The sequence below is a fragment of the Microplitis mediator genome, chromosome 6 (assembly GCF_029852145.1).
Source record: "Microplitis mediator isolate UGA2020A chromosome 6, iyMicMedi2.1, whole genome shotgun sequence".
Taxonomy (NCBI): domain Eukaryota; kingdom Metazoa; phylum Arthropoda; class Insecta; order Hymenoptera; family Braconidae; genus Microplitis; species Microplitis mediator.
In genome coordinates, this window is record NC_079974.1 from 23861477 (window position 1) to 23885375 (window position 23899).

At 32.1% G+C, this 23899-nt stretch overlaps 5 protein-coding genes and 4 non-coding genes across 9 annotated transcripts; 1 reads left to right on the forward strand and 8 right to left on the reverse strand.

The window, feature by feature from the left end:
* Nucleotides 1-743: 743 nt before the first annotated feature.
* LOC130669569 (uncharacterized) lies at nucleotides 744-2309 on the reverse strand. Its single transcript, XM_057472541.1, has 2 exons — nucleotides 2205-2309; nucleotides 744-2125 (listed from the first exon to the last, which is right to left on the reverse strand). The coding sequence occupies exons 1-2, from the start codon at nucleotides 2214-2216 to the stop codon at nucleotides 887-889; spliced, it is 1251 nt and encodes a 416-aa protein (XP_057328524.1). The 5' UTR covers nucleotides 2217-2309; the 3' UTR covers nucleotides 744-886.
* A 2939-nt stretch (nucleotides 2310-5248) lies between these two features.
* Nucleotides 5249-7480, reverse strand: LOC130669425 (DNA-directed RNA polymerase II subunit RPB1-like). The gene is made up of 2 exons (XM_057472332.1): nucleotides 7364-7480; nucleotides 5249-7283 (listed from the first exon to the last, which is right to left on the reverse strand). The coding sequence occupies exons 1-2, from the start codon at nucleotides 7370-7372 to the stop codon at nucleotides 5805-5807; spliced, it is 1488 nt and encodes a 495-aa protein (XP_057328315.1). The 5' UTR covers nucleotides 7373-7480; the 3' UTR covers nucleotides 5249-5804.
* A 2448-nt stretch (nucleotides 7481-9928) lies between these two features.
* Nucleotides 9929-11634, reverse strand: LOC130670588 (uncharacterized). Its single transcript, XM_057474002.1, has 2 exons — nucleotides 11623-11634; nucleotides 9929-11538 (listed from the first exon to the last, which is right to left on the reverse strand). Exons 1-2 carry the CDS (start codon nucleotides 11632-11634, stop codon nucleotides 9943-9945), a joined length of 1608 nt encoding a protein of 535 aa, XP_057329985.1. The 3' UTR covers nucleotides 9929-9942.
* A 2356-nt stretch (nucleotides 11635-13990) lies between these two features.
* LOC130670045 (uncharacterized) lies at nucleotides 13991-17494 on the forward strand. The gene is made up of 3 exons (XM_057473217.1): nucleotides 13991-14150; nucleotides 16944-17100; nucleotides 17356-17494. The coding sequence occupies exons 1-3, from the start codon at nucleotides 14078-14080 to the stop codon at nucleotides 17492-17494; spliced, it is 369 nt and encodes a 122-aa protein (XP_057329200.1). The 5' UTR covers nucleotides 13991-14077.
* LOC130670044 (tRNA N(3)-methylcytidine methyltransferase METTL6) lies at nucleotides 17406-21930 on the reverse strand. Its single transcript, XM_057473215.1, has 12 exons — nucleotides 21805-21930; nucleotides 21285-21659; nucleotides 21064-21209; nucleotides 20846-20989; nucleotides 20608-20769; nucleotides 20376-20423; nucleotides 20147-20191; nucleotides 19895-19954; nucleotides 19032-19084; nucleotides 18650-18709; nucleotides 18398-18435; nucleotides 17406-17593 (listed from the first exon to the last, which is right to left on the reverse strand). The coding sequence occupies exons 2-5, from the start codon at nucleotides 21648-21650 to the stop codon at nucleotides 20613-20615; spliced, it is 813 nt and encodes a 270-aa protein (XP_057329198.1). The 5' UTR covers nucleotides 21651-21659; nucleotides 21805-21930; the 3' UTR covers nucleotides 17406-17593; nucleotides 18398-18435; nucleotides 18650-18709; nucleotides 19032-19084; nucleotides 19895-19954; nucleotides 20147-20191; nucleotides 20376-20423; nucleotides 20608-20612.
* Nucleotides 19152-19238, reverse strand: LOC130670657 (small nucleolar RNA snR60/Z15/Z230/Z193/J17). Its single transcript, XR_008990379.1, has one exon. It is a non-coding gene; the product is annotated as a small nucleolar RNA snR60/Z15/Z230/Z193/J17 (small nucleolar RNA).
* On the reverse strand, nucleotides 20017-20103 carry LOC130670659 (small nucleolar RNA snR60/Z15/Z230/Z193/J17). The gene has a single exon (XR_008990381.1). It is a non-coding gene; the product is annotated as a small nucleolar RNA snR60/Z15/Z230/Z193/J17 (small nucleolar RNA).
* Nucleotides 20253-20340, reverse strand: LOC130670661 (small nucleolar RNA snR60/Z15/Z230/Z193/J17). Its single transcript, XR_008990382.1, has one exon. It is a non-coding gene; the product is annotated as a small nucleolar RNA snR60/Z15/Z230/Z193/J17 (small nucleolar RNA).
* Nucleotides 20486-20573, reverse strand: LOC130670658 (small nucleolar RNA snR60/Z15/Z230/Z193/J17). The gene has a single exon (XR_008990380.1). It is a non-coding gene; the product is annotated as a small nucleolar RNA snR60/Z15/Z230/Z193/J17 (small nucleolar RNA).
* Nucleotides 21931-23899: the final 1969 nt, after the last annotated feature.

The window sequence follows — 23899 nt, forward strand, 5'->3', positions numbered from 1 at the left end:
AGATACTCTGTCGATTTTTCAATGTTCTTCAAAAAAAAAAAAAAAAAGTCGATTTTTTGAGACACTCTTATATATATATATATATATATTTTATAAAAACAAACGTGTTCGAAAAATTGCCTATTTTTTTGTTCAATTAATTTTTCATAAAATATTTCAATTTAAAATTTTTATTAATTACTGGGCTGAAAAAATTTAAATTCAATTAAATTCCGCTCGTGATTTTAAATTAATTACTATGTTAAAAAATTTAATTTAAAAGCTTGCTAGTGTTTTAAATTAATTATTATTTTTTAAATTACTAAGAACAATTAAATTGCTGGGTGATAATAAAAAAACAAATAAATAATAATAATAATAGAATAAAAACCGGCATGACAAATCATGCTTTCTTTTGTATCAAAACAGGTCTAATTTCGGTGGTCACCTGATCGTTGGATCCGAAATTTAAAGGAATACGTGGAAGGTACAAAAAAAAATACGTGAAAGTAAACGCTCGAGATGTCCATCCTCGAATATATATGTATATAAAAATATATATATATTATTTTATATGTACTGCCGCATACTTTAAAGAGAATGTTGAAAAACAAAGTAGACCATCCTGGTTCACTCCACAATCAGATGTAAGTTCTTATTCTGCAGGAACATAAATAAGATCTAGAATATATTTTTTTAGATATCAAATATATATCGAGATAGAAAGTCTTCCGACTATACTACTTGTTCTTATTACTTATTATTAATATATTCAACAACCAGAATTCTCATTATTTTTATAACTTTATTTCAATACACAAAACGTCATAAAAACAAACAATAACAATAACAATAATAATAACAGTAACAGTAACAAAAATAAATATCAAAAATTAAATAACAATACCTAAGGTTTCAATACTTTAATATTTCTTTTGGTGGCGTAATAATTATTGTTATTATCTATCAGTTTATAATTCATTTCAGGACTGGTTAGTCCTGCGTATCCCGCGTACGAGGGGTAGACGTAAGCGGAATTTTGCTGAGCTTGGTCATTAGAAGGGTACGCAGGACTGGCTTGGGTGTAGTAGTCAGAATAGCGGGGACTTTTGATCCTCATCGGCGGAATATATACGCCCTGAGAGGGTTCCAAGGACACTTGAGTCACTTGATTAGCTGCCGGTCTGGTGACCTGATTCCTCAGATCCTGGTAGCTGTCCTGTCCACGAGCGATGTGTCGAGGCACGATGTTGATGGGCATGGGATTCATCACGTAAGCCAGCCCAGTTTTGGCGATCACCGGGGAATTTTGCTGGACCGTTTGAGGCATGTAGCCCTCGGTTTCGTACTGATTTTGAGTCACTGGAGTGTATGTTGGTGCGGCTGTGGCGGATATTGCAGACTGCTGGGCAATAAGTCTTCCTAGAGCTTGAGCCGTCATTTGGTCCAGTTGCTGGTATCTGTAACCGGAAGCTGCTGCAGTTGGCTGAGACGGTGGAGGTGGCGGACGTTGAACTCCTTCGAATCCTATCAGTCTGTACGCTGCATTGGGAATCTGCGCTGTCGACTGGCCCTCGAGATCCTTCAAGTCTTTTATGATCGTTATGTAATTGGATCCGTCGACAAACGTCGCGTCTTTGAAATTTGACTCGTTTCGCTGTTTCTCCTGGTTTTTGCCCGTAGAGTAACTTTGTTGCGGATAGTTTGCTGACACGTAAGCTTGCTGATAATTCGACTGGTAATTTGGATAATTTGCCGCTGTTGCGTATGATTGGGGCTGAGCTAAAACTGCCAGTGGATAATTATAATAATTCGATGGGTTACTGTTGTAATTTACGTTCTGCGGCACATGTAATGTTGACATTGTAGTGTACGCTTGCGGGTTTGCCAATGAATATGCCTGCGTTGTACTTTGTTCACGATTATTATTACTATTACTCGTCGAATAATAATTTAGAGCATAGGAATCACGTGGGCTGTGTTTTTGTGCGAAAACTTCTGGATTAAGTTGCGACAAAAAATGACTTTCGGCTCCGCGTTTCATTAACTTGGGACTGTAAGGATAGATGGGGTAAATCGGCAAAAAAGGCTCTTCATTAGGTCCACGGTATCGCTGGGCAGATATCACGGGCAGAATAAAAATAATCTACAAAACGGAAATTGATAAATTAACTGAACAAAATGTTATTAGCTGTCAGTAATAGGAAAAATATTTTTCTACTTACAAGCAGTTTCATGGTCACAAAACTATTTTAACATTAAAACTAATGAACGGTTTGAGCTAAGATTGTAATTTAGCTCGATTACAGAGTTAACGCGAGAGCAGCTCGACAACTAATGACGACTCTGACATTGAATTTCTCCTTTATACCCAGTGTGCAAAGTGATCATGAAAAATAACGAAAACTAGTTTAACTTTTCCCTGATCTTATATGTATAGATGTGGACATGTAAGCAAAAGTAATGAGTATGTAATTGCTAATAAGTGCATGTGTATTGAAGTAATGAAGCTGAAATGAACCGGTGGAATGAAGACGATCGGCAGTCTCGTTAAACCAGTGAAAATAAAATCCGACTTGTTTGGGTAATAAATTTCTTAAGCTGCCTTATTTTATCGGTTCTTGCTTGCATTCTCGCATTACACAAATACTTGATAGTGAAAGATGCTTTTACTGTCTGAATATGTGAATTCCTTAGCAGATGAATGTCTCACTTGTTCTCGCCTCTTAAGCAAATAAGACCCATTGTTTTATTCCCAGGCGATAGACTATAAAATACCGGACGTGGTACGCCCGCACGCAAACTCCCTATCCGATGATGATTAAAATCACTTTCTCGATAATGCCCTCGTCCAGTTTTGCTACCCACCAATTCAACCCAGAACCACCCGTACTCTCTAAAACTAAATTAGTGAAAAACCACTAATTACTTGTGAATATTCACTAATCTAAATTGTCCAAAGTATACGACTATGAATTAGTGACTATTCATTTTTTGAATTAGTAAAAAAAAACAACATATAGAATTAGTGAAAATTTCACTGATTGAATTAGTCAAAAATGTACTAATTCACTTGTTGACGAGGATTTATTTGGAAAAATATTGTATCGTTGCTAATAATATTGTATCAAAATATTATTATTATTATGATTATTATTTGTAATTGATTATAAAATTTTTTTAGCAACTTGATCGACTAAATTAACAATTAAAATTACTTTCATACGGTAAATATTTATATCATAATTATAACTCATAACCTGAATCTATTGTCAATGATGGTTTTGATTCAGGTTCGGTAAAAAAAGTTGGAGTAAAAATATAAAGCTATTAAAAAATAACAAGATGTATTATTTAGCAACTAAATTAGGTTTTATTTAATTAACTCACTTGAATTAATACTGTTCAGTTGTATTTAAAAATTATCGTAATTAATTTTGCCCTGAATTTGATAATTCAACGATAGAATAAAAAGTCCTTAAGCGAGGCGCCACTAGTAATCATTGTAGAATCCGGGGAATCACTAATGAATTAGTGAATCTAATTCAAAATCACTAATTTTGTAGTGAATTTTAAGATCACTATTTCAATTAGTGAAATTTTCACTTATTTAGTTTTAGAGAGTATGAAAAAACAATATATGGTTAAAATATATAAAATCATACATGTTTGCAACAAAAGAATATATGATATATTATATTGTATATTATAAAAAATCATATAGAGATTTTCGCCGATTTAATATAAAATTATATACAGTAGTAAATATATGTATTCATATATGTTACTTACATGTTTTTTATATTAAGCTATATATACATTTACATTTACCTTATAATATATTGTATTGATATATTTCCTTTTATATTCAAAAAATATAAAATTTTTATATGAAATGAAGTATATGGTAGCATATAATTTATATTATATATGGCACCATATATTTTCTTTGTTATATTTAAGCATATATTTTATTCGGTGTACGTATATGTATATGGGTATATGTATTCGCATTAAATAAACTAATTTTGAAAATTTTCACTGCAATTTAAAGAGTATATTAAAATTTAGATCTAATCTAATTGGAGTTGGTCATACGAATAAGAAACTTTTTTTTCCATACACAATACACAATATATGTTTTATATATGATCAGAATATATTTTTCGTATATGATAGAAATCCATATTTTTATGTATGATAAAAATATAGTTTTCGTATATGAAAAGAATATATATTTTCATTTATGATAAAAATATATTGTTTGTATACGACCGACATATATATATTATATATGCTAAATATATACGGACTCGTATATGATGAGTATTATATTTTTTAATATAAAAAAAAATATATCAGAAAATATAGTTAAATTCGCCACATATATTTTCTGATATTTATCATATATTTTTACATATATTTTGACCATATATGTTATTTTCATACGGACACCTTCTTTACAAATTCTAAATAGAACCACGGAAAGAAAGGAAGCTAACAGTTTTAACTCTAAAAAATAAATAATAATAAATAACAGCATCTTGTCCTTTTGTCTTGTCTCTTTTTTGCCGGCTCTTACTCGGGCATCCTGTGTTCTTTTTTTTTTAGAGAAAAGGCTCATTGCTTCACTTTCTCCTGATCCAGCACTTCTGGAATAAGACCACGCCTCTGCGAGCCTCCACCGATACTCGGAATCTCAGTCTATATTTCATACCTTTTTTATTTATTAATAATTACAACCCATCAATTAATCATGCTTTCATGCGTTAAGTCCATTCTGATACATTAATGCCCATGTTAATTAATACGTATTCATTCAACTTTTTTTGACGTCTTTCACTTATCCGAAAGCCACCTAATGATTTTCAGATTCCTCAGTAAAAAGTAAAAGTTTATTTTCCCATAATTTTTTTAGAGTGACCCCTGCCAATTTATTTTATTTTTTTGCCGACCGAGAAATTGCCTCGTCGAGTAAATATGTAAATCTACATATGTATGGAATTTTTTTTTTAATTATTGTAGTAAATAAATAAATAAATCTACGCGCATGCATGTGAAAAGTGGGTCAGGTGCATTGGCCATTGAATTCATCCTACCGATCACTTTTAGCCTGTAAGCTTGTACTGGCTATTTATACCTCGAAATCATTCGAAATGAGCTTTCAATGAGAGTTATAGCTAAGCTGGATACTAAATACTTGACCTTTTTTATTTCAAAAATTTATGATATCGCAACATAATCAAAAGATCAAAAAAATTACTCATCATTTCTTTATTTTTTAAACTTTATTTTCATTTTTAAAAAATGTTTCATTTGTACATAGAAATTACAGACATAAATATGAGGAACATAATAAACAAATAGTTGCTATTTACTAGGATAATAAAAGACAAGTAACAAGTGATAAGTTGTAAAAATAACCACCGAAGAAGCAGTAAATCGAATTAATAAATGAAATAGAGTACTTTCCATCGTACGTACTCTACAATACTTTCTCAACTAATAAATATTTAGAAAGGTGTTTACTCTTGTAATTCACGATACATGTAATTCATTTTTTTCCTTTTTTTTATACGCATTTTTTCTTACATCAAAAGTAATTAATATCGGACAGCGGAATTTCACAATATTTAAATATAACCAACAACAAAAAAATTATACTTTCATCTAAAATATCACGCAAAAAATGTAATACTTAATAATTAATCAATATTATATAAATAAACAGTTAAATATACATTAATAAATATTGAGTAACGTCTAGATTAACGGAAAAAAAAAACGAAAACAAATTCTGGCAATTAGGCGAAATTTGGCAAGACTTAATCTAAAAGCTGATCGGAGTTTGAGTAGGAAATTGTGTCGTATTTTGGATCAGTTTTACCGTTTCTGAGATGTTTGTAAGCGTAAGTTAAGTACATGGGGTTGGTGTTTGAGTAGGCGGATTGTTGCTCCCCGGCGTATGCGTTTGCTTGTGACTGGGATTGTGACGAAGAGTAACTGGATTCGGGCGATGAGTAGGAATTCTGGTTACTTTGGCTGCTGTAAGAATTCTGGGAGGGCGCGTAAGAAATAAGGGAATTTGAGTAACTGGTGGGAGGGTAAGAAGATTGACTCGTGTATCCTGAGGGTGGTGAGTAAATGACGTTTGGAGTTGAGTGACTGTAGGGTGTTCCGTAATTAGTGCTGGGTGCTGTGTAAGAAGGGTTGGAGTAAGTGTTCTCGGATTGGTAGCTTGGTTCGGAGTACGATGATGGATAACTTGATTCGGTGGCTGTATGCCCGCTGGAAGGTGACGAAGCTATTTGATAGCTAGAACTTGATCCGGTAGATCCGACGTGGTGATTGGGATTTTGTGATGCTCCGCTGGATGCCACTTGATAGCTAGGATTAGACGCCACGTGGTAACTGGGGCTTGAAGCTGTAGACTGCACGTGATAACCAGAAGTAGAACTGGATCCCATGTGGTAACTAGGACTTGGTCCAGATTGGGCTTGATAGGACGCAGACTCATAGCTCGAAGATGGTGTCGGTGATGACTGAGTACTGTAGACAGATGAACCACTGGGACTATAAGATCCTTGAGGACTTGCGATTACTAATCCGCCCGACACTCCGTGACTGGAAACTGGGAGACTGTAGCTCTGAGCACTGGACCCGGCGCCCGGATACGAGTAGCCTGATCCCAAGCTAATGACAGGTAAATTAACTTGAGATCCCGAATACCTATGAAGCCCTTGCATTCCTTGGATACCAAGTGAAGAAACTGCTTGTGCTGAAGAGGCATAAACTGGACTCATGTACGCTTGGCTCTGCGATCCTGATCCGAGTCCGAAAGTGACGGGTCCAGTTTTTCCAGACGACGATCCAAATGACGCTGGCATGTAAGCTTGTCCGAGAGTTAAAGCTGCTAAATTTAGACCACTTCCATGACCTATACTGCCTCCTCCAAACTTGAAACTGTTTCCGCTATAGCTTCCTAGAGCTTCGTAGCCTTTTGAGCTCGACGACGGCCCTCCATAGTTTCCTAAACCTTCGTAGCCTTTTGAGCTTGATGACTGTCCTCCGTAATTAGCTAGAGCTTCATAGCCCTTCGAGCTCGATGGTCCTCCAGAGTATCCCGAGCCACCAGAATGACTGGCAGGCGCATTGGACGGAGTGAAATAAGACTGCCCAGAATGAGGATAATCAGATCCTCGTTTATCTTTAGGTGGCATTGGACCGTACTTACGAAGCCGTCTTTCATTACGAATATCCCGTGACAGTCCAGAGGACACTACTGCCAACAACGTTACCAATATCTGTCACAAATTTTAAATAAAATTATCTAATTAGCGGAATATACAAAATAAACGTTAGAGTTTTTGATAGAATAACTCACCAGTCGCATCGTCCTTCCAGGGGTGACTTTATTAACTGTAAATTTACAACAGAGTGCCCACCAAGTGATTAAGAGTGAAGTGTCGGTTGTGATAGTAGTGCTATCGAGGGGACAGGCTTTATATCCGGATCCCCTCTTGTTTATATATGGGAGAAATGAGAGGTCTAGGTGAAGGTAAAATCTATACAAAAATTACATCTACATACGCTCACTAACTCCTCAGATTTATAAACTGTCGCAGCTATTAATTTCGATCAATACATATACATTTATATGTGTAATAAACATATACTTAAATGCATTCCTCGATTTAATATTTTTCCTGTCCGAGCGAGGCTGATTATTTTTAAAATATATCGATATTATCCATCAGCAGGCAACAATAGAACAAAACGTTTGATGTTTTACTAAGTGAGAAAAAATAACAATGGGTGTGACTACTATATTTAACGTTTTTCCTCGATCCTCTTTAGCTGTTATCGAGTTCCCAGGAGATTAAATCGCCAATCATATTGTTATTTAAACCGTGACATGCGGATATTATGCATAAGTTATTAATCTGGATGAATTATGAATAAATTAAAAGATGGGACTTGTAATTTACGATATCGTGAGTGAAGAAAGTTTAATTGTCTGATTGAATAGTGTAAGTCATAAAGCCACGTTTGTTCTGAATTGCCCCGCGAAATCGCTCCGTTCGATGGAAATGTAGGGGAGACCGGGGCAAAACGGCCCACCTAAGCCGGTTATTATTATTTGTGGCTTTTAACCATCAAGTCGATTTACTCTTGTCCAACTTGAACTCAATTCACCAAAATTTTGGTGAAGCTCCTGAAAAAAAATTTTTTTTTTTTGGGGGCAAGACGGCCCCCTCCGAAAAAAAATGAAAAAAAAAAATTTTTTTTTTTTAATTGTAAAAAAATTTCCCGCGTAACAAATGTTTATATTTTTCTCTTTAACAACTGAATTTACTTTAATATTACTCGAAATAACCTTTTTTGATATAATACGAGTCATTTTTTCACTTCTGTAGAAAATTGATTATTGGTTTTTTTAACTTTTTCAAATGCTCTATTTTAATCCAAATCCATATAATTAACCAAAAAATGATATTTCTATTAAATTAATCATGACTAGGTTATAATACTATGAAATACATTTTCTTTTAGAATTTTTGAGTGGTTCATTTTGCCTCAAGTTTCACGTATCGGGCTAAAAATCAGTAAATAATCTAAATTTGTGATAATCAAAAGAAAACCGGAAAAAAAAATTTTTGGTTAATTTTTGAGGTGGGCCTTCTTGCCCCAGGTGGGCCGTCTTGCCCCGGTTTCCCCTAAGTCATAAAGCCACGTTTGCTCTGAATTGCCCCGCGAAATCGGTCCGTTCGATGGAAATGTACTCGGGGTTTTCTACTTTTTCTGTATTTTATCTCCATTGAAATCTTTTAATAAGCGGAAATGCTTCATAAGACTCCCGTTGTTACTCTATTCCTTTTTTTGCTCCGGTTGTAAATTAAGTTTTTCAATAGAGATACTCTGGGACCGTAACTGGGGCTGGAACAGAGATGTGCGGAGCAACACAGGCGTTTAGTAAAGGGGTAATTCGAACCTTTCACTCTCGATAAACAGCTTTGGAGTCAATGGCATGGGAATTGCCGGTGTGATATTAAATTACTTTTGTTTGTTGTCGTTTTGTTTCTTTATTGAAAGATATATAATTTCTATTTAAAAATAGGGTGTGGTTTATAAGATATACTTTTTGCTCCACTAATATCACATCATGATTTCTCGAATGATAGTTATAATGATGACGATGATGATAGACCGGCCAGTAGGAAATCCCCTTGTGGTTTATACTAATACCGACAGCAAATGGATATGTAAGTAAAAGTATATATATTTCAATGGATTTAAATGAAAAGCTAGAGATTTGGGTCAGTGGCAGAAAGTGAATGCAACTTCCGTCGAGACACTCTTGAGCCAAGACCATAACATATTAATGTCAAACCTTGACTTTGAATATTAAATAGTTGGAGTTATGCTCGAGTGTGCTAATTACACTTATGGTTAATCTGAAGTGGGGGTGGTCATTAGCTATTTATAAAATGGGTGACGGATGACGGGGATGCGAGACAGAGGAAGTATTTTTAAAAATAATGCTCAGTGACATTTCGTTATTAGACTAATCTCTTGATCTCGGGGTATTATGTATGCAGAAGACACAAGGGCGCGTGGCTGGAATACATTAAATGACTTTCGAGGTCGCGATCTAAATAATAGAGCACGTCGATCAGGAGTCAAGTGTAACTGAACTTTGGTGAGAGTTTTTTTTTTTCGTCGGAAGTAAGCACGTACGCTGCACAATTTTCACGTCTACCTGTCTACTTTCCAACGTTAAATATTAGGTGACGTGGGATTCTTAATTACGTTGGCATCCGTCACTCTGGAGCGTTCAAGTCCTAATTTGGTCGTAACTTAAATTAAAATAAAATAAAAGCCAATGTTATATTTGATTACTTTATTTGAATAAATAAAACTATTTACAGAGTTATGAAGAATTAGGGAGTAGTAATTTAGTGATCACCAAATTTGAGCGGATTTTATTACTGAGTATGATGGGGCGTATGTCTGTGGAGCTGCTGGAGCTGATGGCTTTTGTAATACATACGGAACAGTCGGATAGTAGACGGGGTATACTGGTTTAACGGGTTTTAAAACTACAGGACTGACGGGAATTGTTTGGACGTTGTAGACTGGATGAACGTGATGGACTGGTTGGATGGGATGGACTGTCTGGATGGGATGGATAGGATGTGGAAGTGGAAGTGGTTGAGGATGAACTACTGATGTTTGGACAGAAGTTATTGACGTCGAGGGTATCCCGTGTCCAGCAGAAACGGGATGGAAAGATGGAAAGGAAGGTTTTGGTGGCGTCAAAGGCTTGTTATTATTTGCGACGGTAGGTATGGGAATAGAGAAGTGAGTGGGTGAGTCGATTTGTCCGGGAGTGTTTGATCCAAAGAAAGTAGATCCATAACTCGGTAAACTGGTACCGGTCACAAAGTTTGTGCCACCAATTACCGGCGCAAATCCCTCGGCGTACTGAGGAAACGGAAACGCTCCGGGTATTTGGACTGACGTGGGAATAGAGTTTGACGGGTGAGAGTTTCCTTGATTGGTATTTTGCGGTTGATGAACTGCTGGCACAGATGTTCCTGATCCCCCTAGTGCCGCCTGGTCCACCGAATTGACAGACCCATAAACAGATTGCCCGATAAATCCGTAATTTAATTTATCACCGTTATTTTGATTTGGAAAATTTGAAAAATAGTTTCCATGATGATCGTACCTCTGTCCCGATTGAGCGGAATCCTGTACAGCCAATTGGTGACGAAGTTCCGAAATCAGTTGGTCTTTTTCCCGTGACTGGATTTGCTCGAGTGACCTGTAAGGTTCGAGAGTCCCTGATGCATAAGAGGGCAGAGCTTCCGATTGATGAGACCGCGAGCTTATGAAATCGCTGACACCAGCGATGGCATTGACGCTGCCACTTGAACTCTTCTCAGGAAGAGGTTCATAATTCTGATTAGTCGCCGGCCTTCGGTACAGATGCGAAATAGCCTGAGCGTTTTGCTGCAAAAATTGAGCCGCGTCTGATATTTGACCGTTGGCTGAAGGATTCTGCAGGAGTTTCTGGCTTTCGAAATTTTGCGGATCTTGAGGACGGTGGAAGTAAGTCGCCGAATGAGAAGGGAGCTTCTGATTTTTCGGAGGCAGATAGTTGGCCGAATTGAGCTTGAATGGTTCCTCATTCTGGCTGGCTATCGGACTAGGTTGGGTGAATTCCGTAAGTTTCAGCGGATCCGGAGCCTGAAACTGTGGATTCGGTCGACCTAAATTAACATTCTCGTACTTATTTTTCGTCGGAGGGTTAACCGGACTCTTCGGCGGCCCGTACGTCATAAATGGTCTCACAATACGTCCAGACAGCCTTGTATTTTTAATTTTGCTTGCAAAAGACAAACGAGGTCGGGAATAAAAATATCCTGAATCTCTTTTCTGAGGATTATTTGCACTCTTATCCTCATTCTCGTCAATAAAATCGATATCATAGGTCCTGGCACTTAAAGTTTTATTTTTGTTAGCCAACGTCAGCGTAACAATCCCCAAGATAATCTGCAATTGAATTATTTATCAGAATAGTTTTAAATAAATAAATTTTCTTTTCTTTTTTTTTTCAATTTCTATGCGCGTTCTTACCAACAATTTCATCGTCACTTTTTACCACTGAGTTTATTATTATTTCAAAACACTAGACAATTTTACTGTAAATCGGCGTGTTGACGCTCGGGATAATGACGCGAAACTAATTATTGTTCGCTGATGAACAATTCCACGCTGACTAAATTGAACCGGTCACGCCGGCACATATATAAATACTGTTGGGTCACGACCATCCACGAATTACAATAGACTTTCTTAACTTTGTTTTAGCTTTCATCAATACAACTAACTCTTGAGCAATACTTTTGTTACCGTTTGACACATGTTACACATATCGTCTTCATCTTAATGTAACACTAGACCCCCCAGTATCTCACAATACCCCGATATCATTCCCAAAGTTTCACTTTACCGTGGAAACATCACTTGGATTCCAGAGAAATTATTAACACCCAAGTAAATATTTTCTTTGTGCTCCATTAGGCGTAAGAAAATATATGGATTAAATTAACTTATAAATTTATACTCGAGCAGACAACCATCCACATTTATATAAATATATAAATATATATATCGTATTAAAAAAAAAAATTCTCCGCACGTCTTGTACTCAGTGAAAGTAATCGAAAAAAAAAAAAAATTCTAAAATCGAGATTTTTATTGTGTAATATTTGTAAAAGAAATTTTTTATTTTTTAATTTGTCATTAAGGTCAGTAAATTAGGTCATCGCATGTTTAATTTTTCTCTCAAAATTAATTTTTATTATTCAAAGTATTAACACTAAATATTTTTAAATTTATTAACTGGAATAATTTAATTGGAAGTTATTTTTTTAAAATTCCAATTAAAATTAAGATAGTAATCGAAGTTTTTATTAAGTCAGTCTAATTTTTTATACAAAAAATTTTGTCATGTTAAATAAAATTTTTTTTTTTTTTTTTTTTTTTTGAATAAATAATGAAGATTGACGAAAAGAAAGTAAAAGACAGGAATAAATATATGAAGCAACAACTAATACTGGCATTTATCCAAACACGAGGTTTGTTTATCAACGTAATATAAACTCTTGATACTCCTGATGTAATCGTACGAAACAGTAAATAGAAAGAAGACTAATAACGTAAAGACTGCGAGCTGTAGACGGCCTCTGCTTATAAATTCCGCAAATATTTTATTCTCAGCAAATAATAATTATAATTTTTAATGGCGTTCAAATAAACTTACCAAAGTTGGTTTTTTTAAAAAAATTAAAATGTCGGGAAATCCAAAAGTGCACAACTCAATTGCTCATACCCTGGTGGAAATTTTTCGGACTTTCCTCTGAAAAAGTCTTAAAACTTTAGAACTGAGTTTTTCAGAGAAAATTCCGAAAAATTTCCACTAGGGTAATTATTAATATCCCTGATTAAACAACTGAATTAGACCGAATTAAAAATTTTAATTCTGTTATATTCTGCCGAATTCTGCAAAACAGAATTCAATTGAATTAAAAATTTGAAGTTGAATTAAACAGAATAAAACCGATTTAAAAATTTCAAATTCATTTTAATTCAGTTTAATTCGAATTCAGGACCAGAAATTGGAGAATTATTTTCGAATTAATCAGAATTAAACCGAATAGAATTATTTAAATTCGTTTTAATTTGGACAAATTCTGGTTTTCCTGCCGAATTAGACAGAATTCATTTTTTAATTAGGTACCGAATTAACAGAATTTATCTGAATTAAATAGAATTAAAAATTTTAATTCTGTTATATTTTATCGAATTCCGCCAAACAGAATTCAACTGAATTGAAAATTTGAATTTGAATTAAACAGAATAAAACCGATTGAAAAATTTCAAATTCGTTTTAATTCAGTTTAATTCGGATTCGGAACCGAAAATTGGAGAATTATTTGCGAATTAATCAGAATTAAACCGAATAGAATTATTTAAATTCGTTTTAATTTGGACAAATTTTGGTTTTCCTGCCGAATTAGACTGAATTCATTTTTAAGTTAGGTACCGAATTAACAGAATTTATCTGAATTAAATAGAATTAAAAATTTAATTCTGTTTAATTCGATCGAATTCAGTTGTTTAACCAGGGATTTTAATCCTACTGTCACACTAGTGCTGCTGCCATTGGTTGGTTAATCAGAAATTTTCGATTAACTCCAATTATGATTTTCCAATTGGATTCCAGTAGTTTTAAATCAGGGACACAGCGTTCGCGGTTGAGGTGTGCAATAAAATAATTTGTAGAGCACGGCAGCTAATTAATGCCTAGAGGAGACGGCAGATGGTTAAAAGACATTGCGACACTTTCTAGCTCCTTTTTTGAAATAATCATCAATTGAACTTATTATTCACTTGTTTGATATCTATATTTAATTTTCATTCATTTTTTTTTTCTCGAGGTTACTTTTTAGGTTTAACGTGGCTATAATAATGTGCTAATTACGATTTTAAAAAGGAGTAATAAGAAAGTTTGGTTAAAATATAAAATATGTTTGAAGCTCTTAGATGCGTTGTTTCAGATAAATCTATCGTTGGACTAATAATCATGCTAATCAGCTGCGGTGAGTGCAGAGAAAAATAAAATTACAATAAATAAATAAATAAAAAAATAAATAAAATATTAAATATCCAGGCCGTCAGCTCTTGCTGCTTTCATTTTTTAAACATAAGCGCTTTTCTGGATTTCTCTATACGCAATTGCGAAAGTGAATTCAATTTTATTAACAACTGACACTTGAGATACTTTCGACAAAAACACACGTTTTTATTCCTTAACGATCTCTATTACTCCGTCCCGGGGTTTTTAATTATAAACCCGCGGATTCGAAAAATCGCTTAATTCGGATCAAGTTTTCAATTAAATCGAGTTCATTGACCCCGCGATCTTGATCTAGTCAAACAAAATACTGTATCTATATATATATTTTTTTGTAGGTCTTGACAAATTGTAGCTGTCAAATACTAGTGAGAAATTATAATTTTTTATTGAAATTCAACTATTAAGAAAAATAATAATAAGGATATTAAAGTTTGAAATTTTGTTTTACAAAATCACTTATAACTTTTTAAATATTCATATCTCATAAAAAATTACGAAAATCACTTTTAAATAAAATTTTATTGCCTATAAAAAAGATCTGATAATAAAAATTGACAATTTTGAAATTTAAAAAGTTATCACCGTTTTAAGTGATTTCTAATATTTCTTCAAAAATTTAGGGGAGACCGGGGCAAGACGGCCCACCTAAGCCGGTTATTATTATTTGTGGCTTTTAACCATCAAGTCGATTTACTCTAGTCCAACTTGACCTCAATTCACCAAAATTTTGGTGAAGCTCCTGAAAAAAATTTTTTTTTTTTGGGCAAGACGGCCCCCTCCGAAAAAAAATGAAAAAAAAAATTTTTTTTTTTTAATTGTAAAAAAATTTCCCGCGTAACAAATGTTTATATTTTTCTCTTTAACAACTGAATTTACTTTAATATTACTCGAAATAACCTTTTTTGATATAATATGAGTCATTTTTTCACTTCTGTAAAAAATTGATTATTGGTTTTTTTAACTTTTTCAAATGCTCTATTTTAATCCAAATCCATATAATTAACAAAAAAATGATATTTCTATTAAATTAATCATGACTAGGTTATAATACTATGAAATACATTTTCTTTTAGAATTTTTGAGTGGTTCATTTTGCCCCAAGTTTCACGTATCGGGCTAAAAATGAGTAAATAATCTAAATTTGTGATAATCAAAAGAAAACAAGAAAAAAAAATTTTTGGTTAATTTTTGAGGTGGGCTTTCTTGCCCCGGTCTTCCCTATAATTATTAATATTAATGAAGTACTCGAACGCTTACTAACATCTTAAGAGGAGGTTACAGATAATTTTTCCCGCCTTTTTCTAAATTAAAGCTTTTATCACAAGATACAGATCAGGACTCGATCATCTACCCGTGGGGTAGAGGTACTAATTTTGAACTCTTGATAATTTAAATTAAGAAATTTGTTAAAGAGGCAATGACGTAATTTAATTTTAAAATGAACAAAGATAATTTTATCACACTGTTATTCTTTTATATTAATTAAAATAAAATATTAAGTGTCCAAAAATGGTACTCCTATTATTCATATTCATAGAGTATGATCCTAAAGTTAGCAGACAATTTTCAATTTTCAGAGTTTGTTTTCAACCATTCAAATTAAAAAAAAAAAAAAACTAAAAATATGCACATGTAGAAAATTTAAAAAACTACAGGTGTAATTTTTTCAAATATTTTTTTTTCTATAATTTATTGTTGAAAAAAAAGTCAAAAAATTTTTAGACGTCGGCAAACTTCAGTATCATTCATAAAGTGTAAAAAATCGGGAGTAAATTTCGAATGAATTTGAATTTCATTTTAATCCAAATTCACTCCGTCCTGGAATTTTCTAGTTTAAAAAAAAATTACTCCGCTTAGGAGCAAATATCGAGTGATTTTTTTTTGTCAGCGGAAAAATTTCAGAGTGATGTGAATTTTATTTCAATCCGTCCCAGTTTCAATATTGAAATAAATTTCATGTCAGAGTAATGTCACTCCAAAAAAATTCACTGGATAAAAAATTATCTGCACCGCGAATTTTCGTGTATTATTAATTATGATCCTGAAGTTAGCAGACATTTAAAAATTTTTGAATTTTCGTATTTCAATAAATCAATTGTAAAAAAATAAAATAAAAATATGCATATGTAGAAAATTTAAAAAACTGCAGGTGCAATTTTTTCAAATATTTTTTTTTTATCTTCTATCGTCTAAAAAAAAATCCAAAAATTATTGAACTGCTAACTTCAGTATCATTATCAAATTTAAGACATAATGTAGAGGTACCGTTTTTTGGGACTTTGGGGCCAGTTTCGGACACTTTGATAATTTAAATAAAATACGAAATGACAATGATCCTGAAGTTAGCAGACATTTAAAAATTTTTGAATTTTCGTATTTAAATAAAACAATTGTAAAAAAATAAAATAAAAATATGCACATGTAGAAAATTTAAAAAACTACCGGTGCAATTTTTTCAAATTTTTGTTTTTTATCTTCTATCGTCTAAAAAAAAATCCAAAAATTATTAGACGTCTGCTAATTTCAGTATCATAAATGACATTTAATTTTTTAAATGGGTTCAAAATTACTGTTATCAAAACTGATGCGATTTAATATTTAAAATTACGATCACTAAATTATGTCAAAAAAAAAAAAATGTTATACCCTAAATTAAAATAACTCTGAACTTTAAAAAGTAAAAATATTTTATCAGATAAAAAATTCCGTTTAAACCAAAGTGACCTTTAAATAATATAATAAATTCCATTTTCAGTTATAGACACAAATGGAATAGAGATAAAATGTAAAAATACCGAAAACTCAAATGAAAAAATATGCAGCCATCCTTTTAAATCATTTCGAGTTACCTGCTGTTATAACTTTGAAATGAACTACTATTACTGCTGTCCCATTATTGAAGCCCGCCGCTGGTAAGAGTCACTAATTCTCAAAATATATATTTCCAATCGATAAGACTCGAAAATTTATTAAATTACCCGATATCTTGTGACATCTGTAGCTCTTATAAAATAATCTATCCATTTCTCATGTTACAAATGTCGGATCTCATATTTAATACCACGATATTTATACGATACATGAATCCAGTTATCGTGCATAATTGATGGAACCTTTTAGTAGCAGCTAAATATTTAAAAATACTTATTTATTTATTTATTTTAAAGGGATTATAGAAAACGTTTCAACGGATTAATAGCTTCTGTTATTTTAATAACTGTATTTATATTGTTTTTATGTATTTATTGTACAAGATGTCCTCTGGGTAATTCCATCCACAGAAGACGTCAAACTCAAGGTGAATAAATTATTACTTATATTTATATAAATTAATAATCATTTTATTTATTCCAATTCCCAGAGAACCGAGTGAATGTTTCAGCTGCGCAGGTTTGAAGCCGCGATCTGAAATTAATTTTCGAAATTAGTACACGAGAATAATTAAAAATTAATTGCAAATGAATAAAATAATTTTATCAGATAGAGCTAATACATTTGAATTTTTTATCATTCACGACAGATTCAGTACTTGAATTCATCATTAAAAAAAAAAAAATTTGGAAAATCCAAAAGTGCACGCCTCGAACGCTCATGTTATGTTTTTTTTTAAAAGTTGAATTTCGAATAAAATTGAATATCCCGCTCTTTTCCCATAGAAATTTCCATGGTAAATATACAGTAATAAAAGTAAAAAAAAAAAATAAATAAGGAGAACATTCCTAATGAAAAATGGCGGCAGTGTGTGTTTGTTTACATGTAAGATTGCCGGTTTTAACCGTAATGATTTATTTTTAAAAAAACGAGAAGGCCTACAGTAGTGATTTTCGAAAGGAACCTTCTTTGCTTATTTCTGAAAATTTTGAAAAAAAAATTAAGTAGTTTCGTCAAGTCGTTCTCGAGATATCCGTACCGCGCCGTTTTTTTTAACCACAGACTAATGGACGTCCACGATAAATTTTTTTTAATGAACTTTTTTTTATATTAATACATATTAGACAAATTAAAAAAAGTATCAGGATTATTTATTAGTGTTTCAGCTTTATATTGATGTGCTTTTCATAATGTGTAAGAGTAATAGAAAAAAAATATATGCACTTTAATGAGTGGAAATCGTGTGACCTTGACAGGTCGGTTATAACGCACAACCCCTCCGCTTCGCTTCCGAGGCGTGCAATTGACCAATAAAATAGAAATGAAATAAAAATTTACCGATTTCGGGTACTGGAGCTGATGGACTGGCTAGAGATCTGTAATAAATAAAATGTATTTAATTAAATAGCCGGTAAATTATTACAATTAATTTATTGTTTAATTTAGTTGAGTCAGTGGTAGTGACGTATAAGTTGTAAATATCATTAAATATCAATCCCTTGGTGATACATCATTTTATTATTAATTTGTTAATTCATTTGAATAAATTATTTTAGCTATCGAATATATTTCGTGATTTATTTAACGTACCTGAGGTTGTGACACCGTTTTATTTAATAATTGACGGTCCGGTCAAGCGAGCGGGTTCAGCTGAAATATAAATAAATGCTTTGATAAATTATAAATATATAACCGAGTTTAACGGTTTACATTTTCGTCACATGTTTTAATCGTTAAAAAAAAAATTACTTAATTATAGAATTAGATCGGGAGCTGGTACAGAAAAATTAATAATTCGATTGACTCGTGATATTAAATTTGAATACGAAGGATTTTAATTAATATTTGATGACAATTTAGATTTAATTAATGAAATTCTGAGCCGGTTATTTGTACGCTGGATTATCTAATTTTAATTATTGTGATTTTAAAAAATTTTTTGTGACCGGAAATAAATAAAAAAAAAAATTACCTCTTAATTCATTTCTTTTTCCGGAAATTTTAAATTATTTATGCTCTGGAAATCTGAAAAAATAAAACAAATATTTTTAGTATTCAAATATGATAAATATATGAGATGATAATTTATAAATATAATAATCAGATAGGAGCGAAAGACATTGCTAAGTATTACATCAACAATTAATCAGCTGAACTATGAATTCATCATTTTAAATCAACCCTTCAGCACCCGCGCTATGAGTTTTTTTCTCACACTTGCCTTAAAATATTTTTTTCTAAGTAATTTAAAATGGAATGACCTAGTGAAATTTTTTTTATCTTAATGAAATTTTATGCTTTTTATGATTTTGAAATTTAAAAATTATTTTTAACATAAAAAATATTTTTAAAAGATTTATTTTAAAAAGCAATGAGACTTTTTCTCATCACGCGAGTAAAGTAAGGCATAAAAATTAATACGGTTTGGCTCAGTTCGGGCAGTTCCGAATCTTTTCGGCAATCGCCGGCGTTTTTTTCAGCCGTTAAATCTGTCATTACTTACAAAATTAAAAAGTAAAAAACAAGTACATTATAAAAAATTTAAAAATAAAAACAAGCGAAATATTCAAATAAATTATAATTACGTCATAATCGGGAAAGTGCATAATATTTTTGTTTTATTTGACTTAAAATTTACGATGCGCCGAAGCGTGAGACTTTTTCTCATCACGCGGGTAATGTTTTACGTTGTTCTAACGCGGGTGCTGAAGGGTTAATAAGGAGAGAGGGGCAAAACGGAGGACAACGAAAATTCTAAAATAAAATTCTGAAGCCACCCCGTTTTGCCCCTCCCTCCGATATTAATAATTTTTAGTTAATTAATTTATTAGTTACCTGATATTTAATTGCCCCTGGGGTAGGATGGATTGTAACCCGTCTATTATTGCTTCAGGTCTGAAAATAAAAAACTCATTAGAAATTGAATTTGCGTGAGGAATAATTTTCTATTTTTAATTTAAAATGATCAGATAGGAGCGAAAGACATTGCTGAGTATTACATCAATTACAAATCAGCTGAACTATGAATTCATCATTTTAAATTAATTAATAATAACAATAATTCACGTAAAATTAAATTATAATCACCTGGTAATCATTTTTGACGCTGGGTGACTGCGATTATTTTCGGTTCTGGAAATAAATGAATTAATTAGAATTTTTTCCATGCTAAAAATAATTAGACGGTTAAAAATATTACTATCAGATAGGAGCGAAAGACATTGCTTAGTATTACATCAATGACAAGTCAGCTGAACTATGAAGTCATCATTGCAAAAATAAATAAAATAAAGTTTTGTTAATTTGTAGAAATTACCTGACAATAGAGACCACTTTTGACAATTTATTCAGCCCATCTCGAGTTCTGAAAGTAAAAAAAAACTTATTAGAAATTTCTTCAACCGGAAAATTGATATAATAATTTAATAAAAGTACTCAGATAGGAGCGAAAGACATTGCTAAGTAATACATCAACAACAAATCAGCTGAACTATGAAGTCATCATTTAATTTTTTTATTCTAAAACTAAAAAAAATTACAAAACTTACCATGCTCAAGGTTTTTTGAATTTCGCTTGAACGAAAATCCGCGGGACATCGACATTTTCTTTGACATTGACCGTGCGCCTGTTCACGTACTCGCAGGTCAGCGTCTCGAAGCCAACCGACTCGAAAATGCTCTTGACCTCTTCCGTAGCAAAGTAATAACTCCTAAGAATTCAAAATCCCATCATTAATATTTTTTAAAAATTCAAATTTGGCGGCATTTAATTCAAACAAAAAATACCTCGTTCCGTCTTGTCTCATGTAGAAGTTATCAGCAATCTTGTGTCCCGGTTTGAACCTCAGCTGCGCCATGTCATAGAGTCCGTAATCCCTGAATAAAAGGACTCCGTCCTTGGCCATACAGTTGAATAAATTATTAGCGACCCTGTAAATAAATCCTTTGATTAATAAACAGCAGCTTCAAATAAATTATTATTAATTAATTTATATAATAAATACATATTAAATTTATCCGGATGAATGGCGGACAGAACAAATATCAAGGTAATGACGTCCACGTGCTGATCGACTTGTGAAAAACAATTATCCGTAGTAACATCAGTTTGAAATGCTTTTATTTTATTCTCATCATAGAGACTGTGGGTCTATAATTACAATAAAAAAAATGGTAATTAAAAGTGACAGAATATAATTAAAAGTGGTAATGATAATAAATGTACCTTGACAAAATCGATAGCTCGCGGAGATAAATCGCAGACATATATACGTTTAAAATTTAATCCGTCTTCTAACAAGGGATAAATTAAATTCCCGACGCCGCATCCGACTTCAAATATTGATCCGTCGCGGGAACTCATAGTCACTAATTCCGCGAATTCACGTGTCGTCCAATGGCGGTCTTTGAAAAACCGCGTGTCGTTACGTTTGTAAAATAAATCCCAGTATTTTTTAGCATCTTTTTCTAACATCAATGCCCGATTTTCCGGCACCAACCGCGAATCCTGCGCACGCATTTTGTTAATTTCCTCTTGGGTCAATTTCTTCGGCACGTGGCCGGAGGTTAAGTCCGCTTTTGAATTTTCCATTATTAATTCCTATCGATTTAGTTAAATATAAATTCGAGGTGTGTATTAATACTAGTGTTAATTATTCAGATAAAGTATTGATCGCGTATTTAATTCATCAATAATTAATAATACAGAGGGTTAATATTAGAGGAGCAAAGTTTCTGGTACTTACCGCTGAGGATCTCGTTACGAAATGGCCGAGGCTTCGGGTCACTGAGGACTCGTGTGTGTACGGAAACGGTGAGCCAAAGAAAGAAGTACAGGGAATTATTAATAATTTGTACCATGGACGCAAGATGGCGCCAGACGTATCGTTTTTCGCTGAACGCCATGCAGACGGCTTCTGTTTTTTTTATTCAAATTATTCTGACATTAAAAATTCAATCTTTTGGGTAAATTTACATATATAAATAATATTTGCATAATGAAATAATAATATATATTTTAAAAATAATTTTATTATTTTTTAGTTGAGAATAAATAATATATTCTTCTTGTCTAATTTATTTTACTCGTTATATTTATTATTAACAGCGGAAAATGTTAAAATGTTATTACAGATACGTCAATTTAAATTATAATTAAATTGATTTTATTGGAAATTGATAATACGATAATTGGATTATTTTGTTATGTTAAATTAGGAGCTTTTTTATTATTTAATTTAATTATGCTAAAAAGGCACAATGGCGGTTAAAATTTTAATTAAAATCAACGTGAGCGTCGAGCGAAGGGAATAATTTCCCTTTTTAAATTCAAAATTTTTTTTTTAAAAGTTAAAAACTACAATTCGCAAAAATTGAATTAATTTTGATTTAATCAAATTTTTCGATGGCCATTTTGCCCCACCATTTTTACTGGAATCTGTAATATTTGATACGAAATAGTTTTAGTTAATAATTTTTTTCGACGATTTTGACGATACAAAAAAAAGAATTTTTTGGCGCCAGCAATATTTCGCATCACGAATTGAAAAAAAAAATTTTCTTAGGACTAGAAATTTTTCAGGGCAAGTAAAAATACTTTTGAGGTGAATTGAATTTTTTGCACCTGCACAGAAAAAAATAATTTCTTGGCGCAAAAAATATTTTGTATTATGAATTGAAGACAAAAATTTTTCTTGGCTCAAGAATTTTTTTCTCGCCTAAAAAATTTTTTTCTTGTTCCGAGAAAATTTTTTCTTACCCCAAGAAAAGTTTTGTTTTCACTTTATAATACAAAAAATTTCTTGGGTCAAGTAAAAATTTTCTTAGAACAAGAAAAAATTTTTTGCGCCAAGAAATCCTTTTTTTCTGTGTGGAAATCTTTATTTCCTGTGTAAATTTGGGTAAAACATAACTTTCGCGGGAAATTTAAATATTTAAAAAAATTGTGGATAATTAATGGAAGAATAAATAAAATAAATAGTTGTGTTTGTCGTTGGCGATACGAATGTTTTTGTTGATAAATAGAAATAATAATAAATATCCGGGAAAAAAGTAAAAAAGTTTAAAGAAAAAGATGCTGACGTCAGTAGCACACAATTCTAGGTAGGAGTTTTCTTTTGGTGAAATACACTCACACTCACACAAACTCCGGGACCAGAGACAGAGAAAAATTAAGATTATTTAGGTGGTACACTTTGGCAATTTTCAAGTGGTCTCACTCGAGCCGTTCAGACACCCGGAATTTTTTAAGTGTCGTTGTAAACTTATCCGAGCTGATATTGCCACTTTTATTTATTTATTACGTCTCTTTTACGTCAATTGCATTTTCTACTTATATTATACATATATATAATTTGAACGGTAATTTGAGTTTTTGTTTTGTCCCTCGAAATTATATTATTTCTGTTTTTCCATTGACGCAAAAATATGATTAATTTATAACAGACATAAAACTCCCAGTGCACAATGAAATTTAATAATATTTTAATTAAATCGATAAATGCATTTTCGAATAATTTAAAACTAATTACTGCAAAGCTCGCGGGACATAATTATGATATGAATAATTATGTTAGTCCTCATGAATTTATAATTAATAATTTTATCCGGGATTTCATCAATAAAATTATCCTACAAAATAGTATATTATAATTATTAATTTATTGTACGCACGATAATTGTATTGATTTTATTTTCAAAAATTTACTTTATATTAAACGCGAGCAAACAATATTACAATGATCATTATTTTCTTTATAATGCACTCAATTCAAATGGGATTATGCCGCTTATATAAAATTGATAATCTCGACTTACAAATATTACGTGAACAGCAGCACT

What these genes read in the sequence shown, in the direction of transcription:
- LOC130670044 (XM_057473215.1), bottom strand. Translation starts at nt 21,650, where the DNA reads ATGGAAAATTCAAAAGCGGACTTAACCTCCGGCCACGTGCCGAAGAAA. An exon ending in GAGCTATCGATTTTGTCAAG is followed by an intron (nt 21,210 to 21,284) that starts GTACATTTATTA and finishes TTGTAATTATAG; the next exon opens with ACCCACAGTCTCTATGATGA. An exon ending in CATCCGGATAAATTTAATAT is followed by an intron (nt 20,990 to 21,063) that starts GTATTTATTATA and finishes ATTTATTTACAG; the next exon opens with GGTCGCTAATAATTTATTCA.
- LOC130670045 (XM_057473217.1), top strand. Translation starts at nt 14,078, where the DNA reads ATGTTTGAAGCTCTTAGATGCGTTGTTTCAGATAAATCTATCGTTGGA. An exon ending in AATCATGCTAATCAGCTGCG is followed by an intron (nt 14,151 to 16,943) that starts GTGAGTGCAGAG and finishes TTCCATTTTCAG; the next exon opens with TTATAGACACAAATGGAATA. An exon ending in ATTATTGAAGCCCGCCGCTG is followed by an intron (nt 17,101 to 17,355) that starts GTAAGAGTCACT and finishes TTTATTTTAAAG; the next exon opens with GGATTATAGAAAACGTTTCA.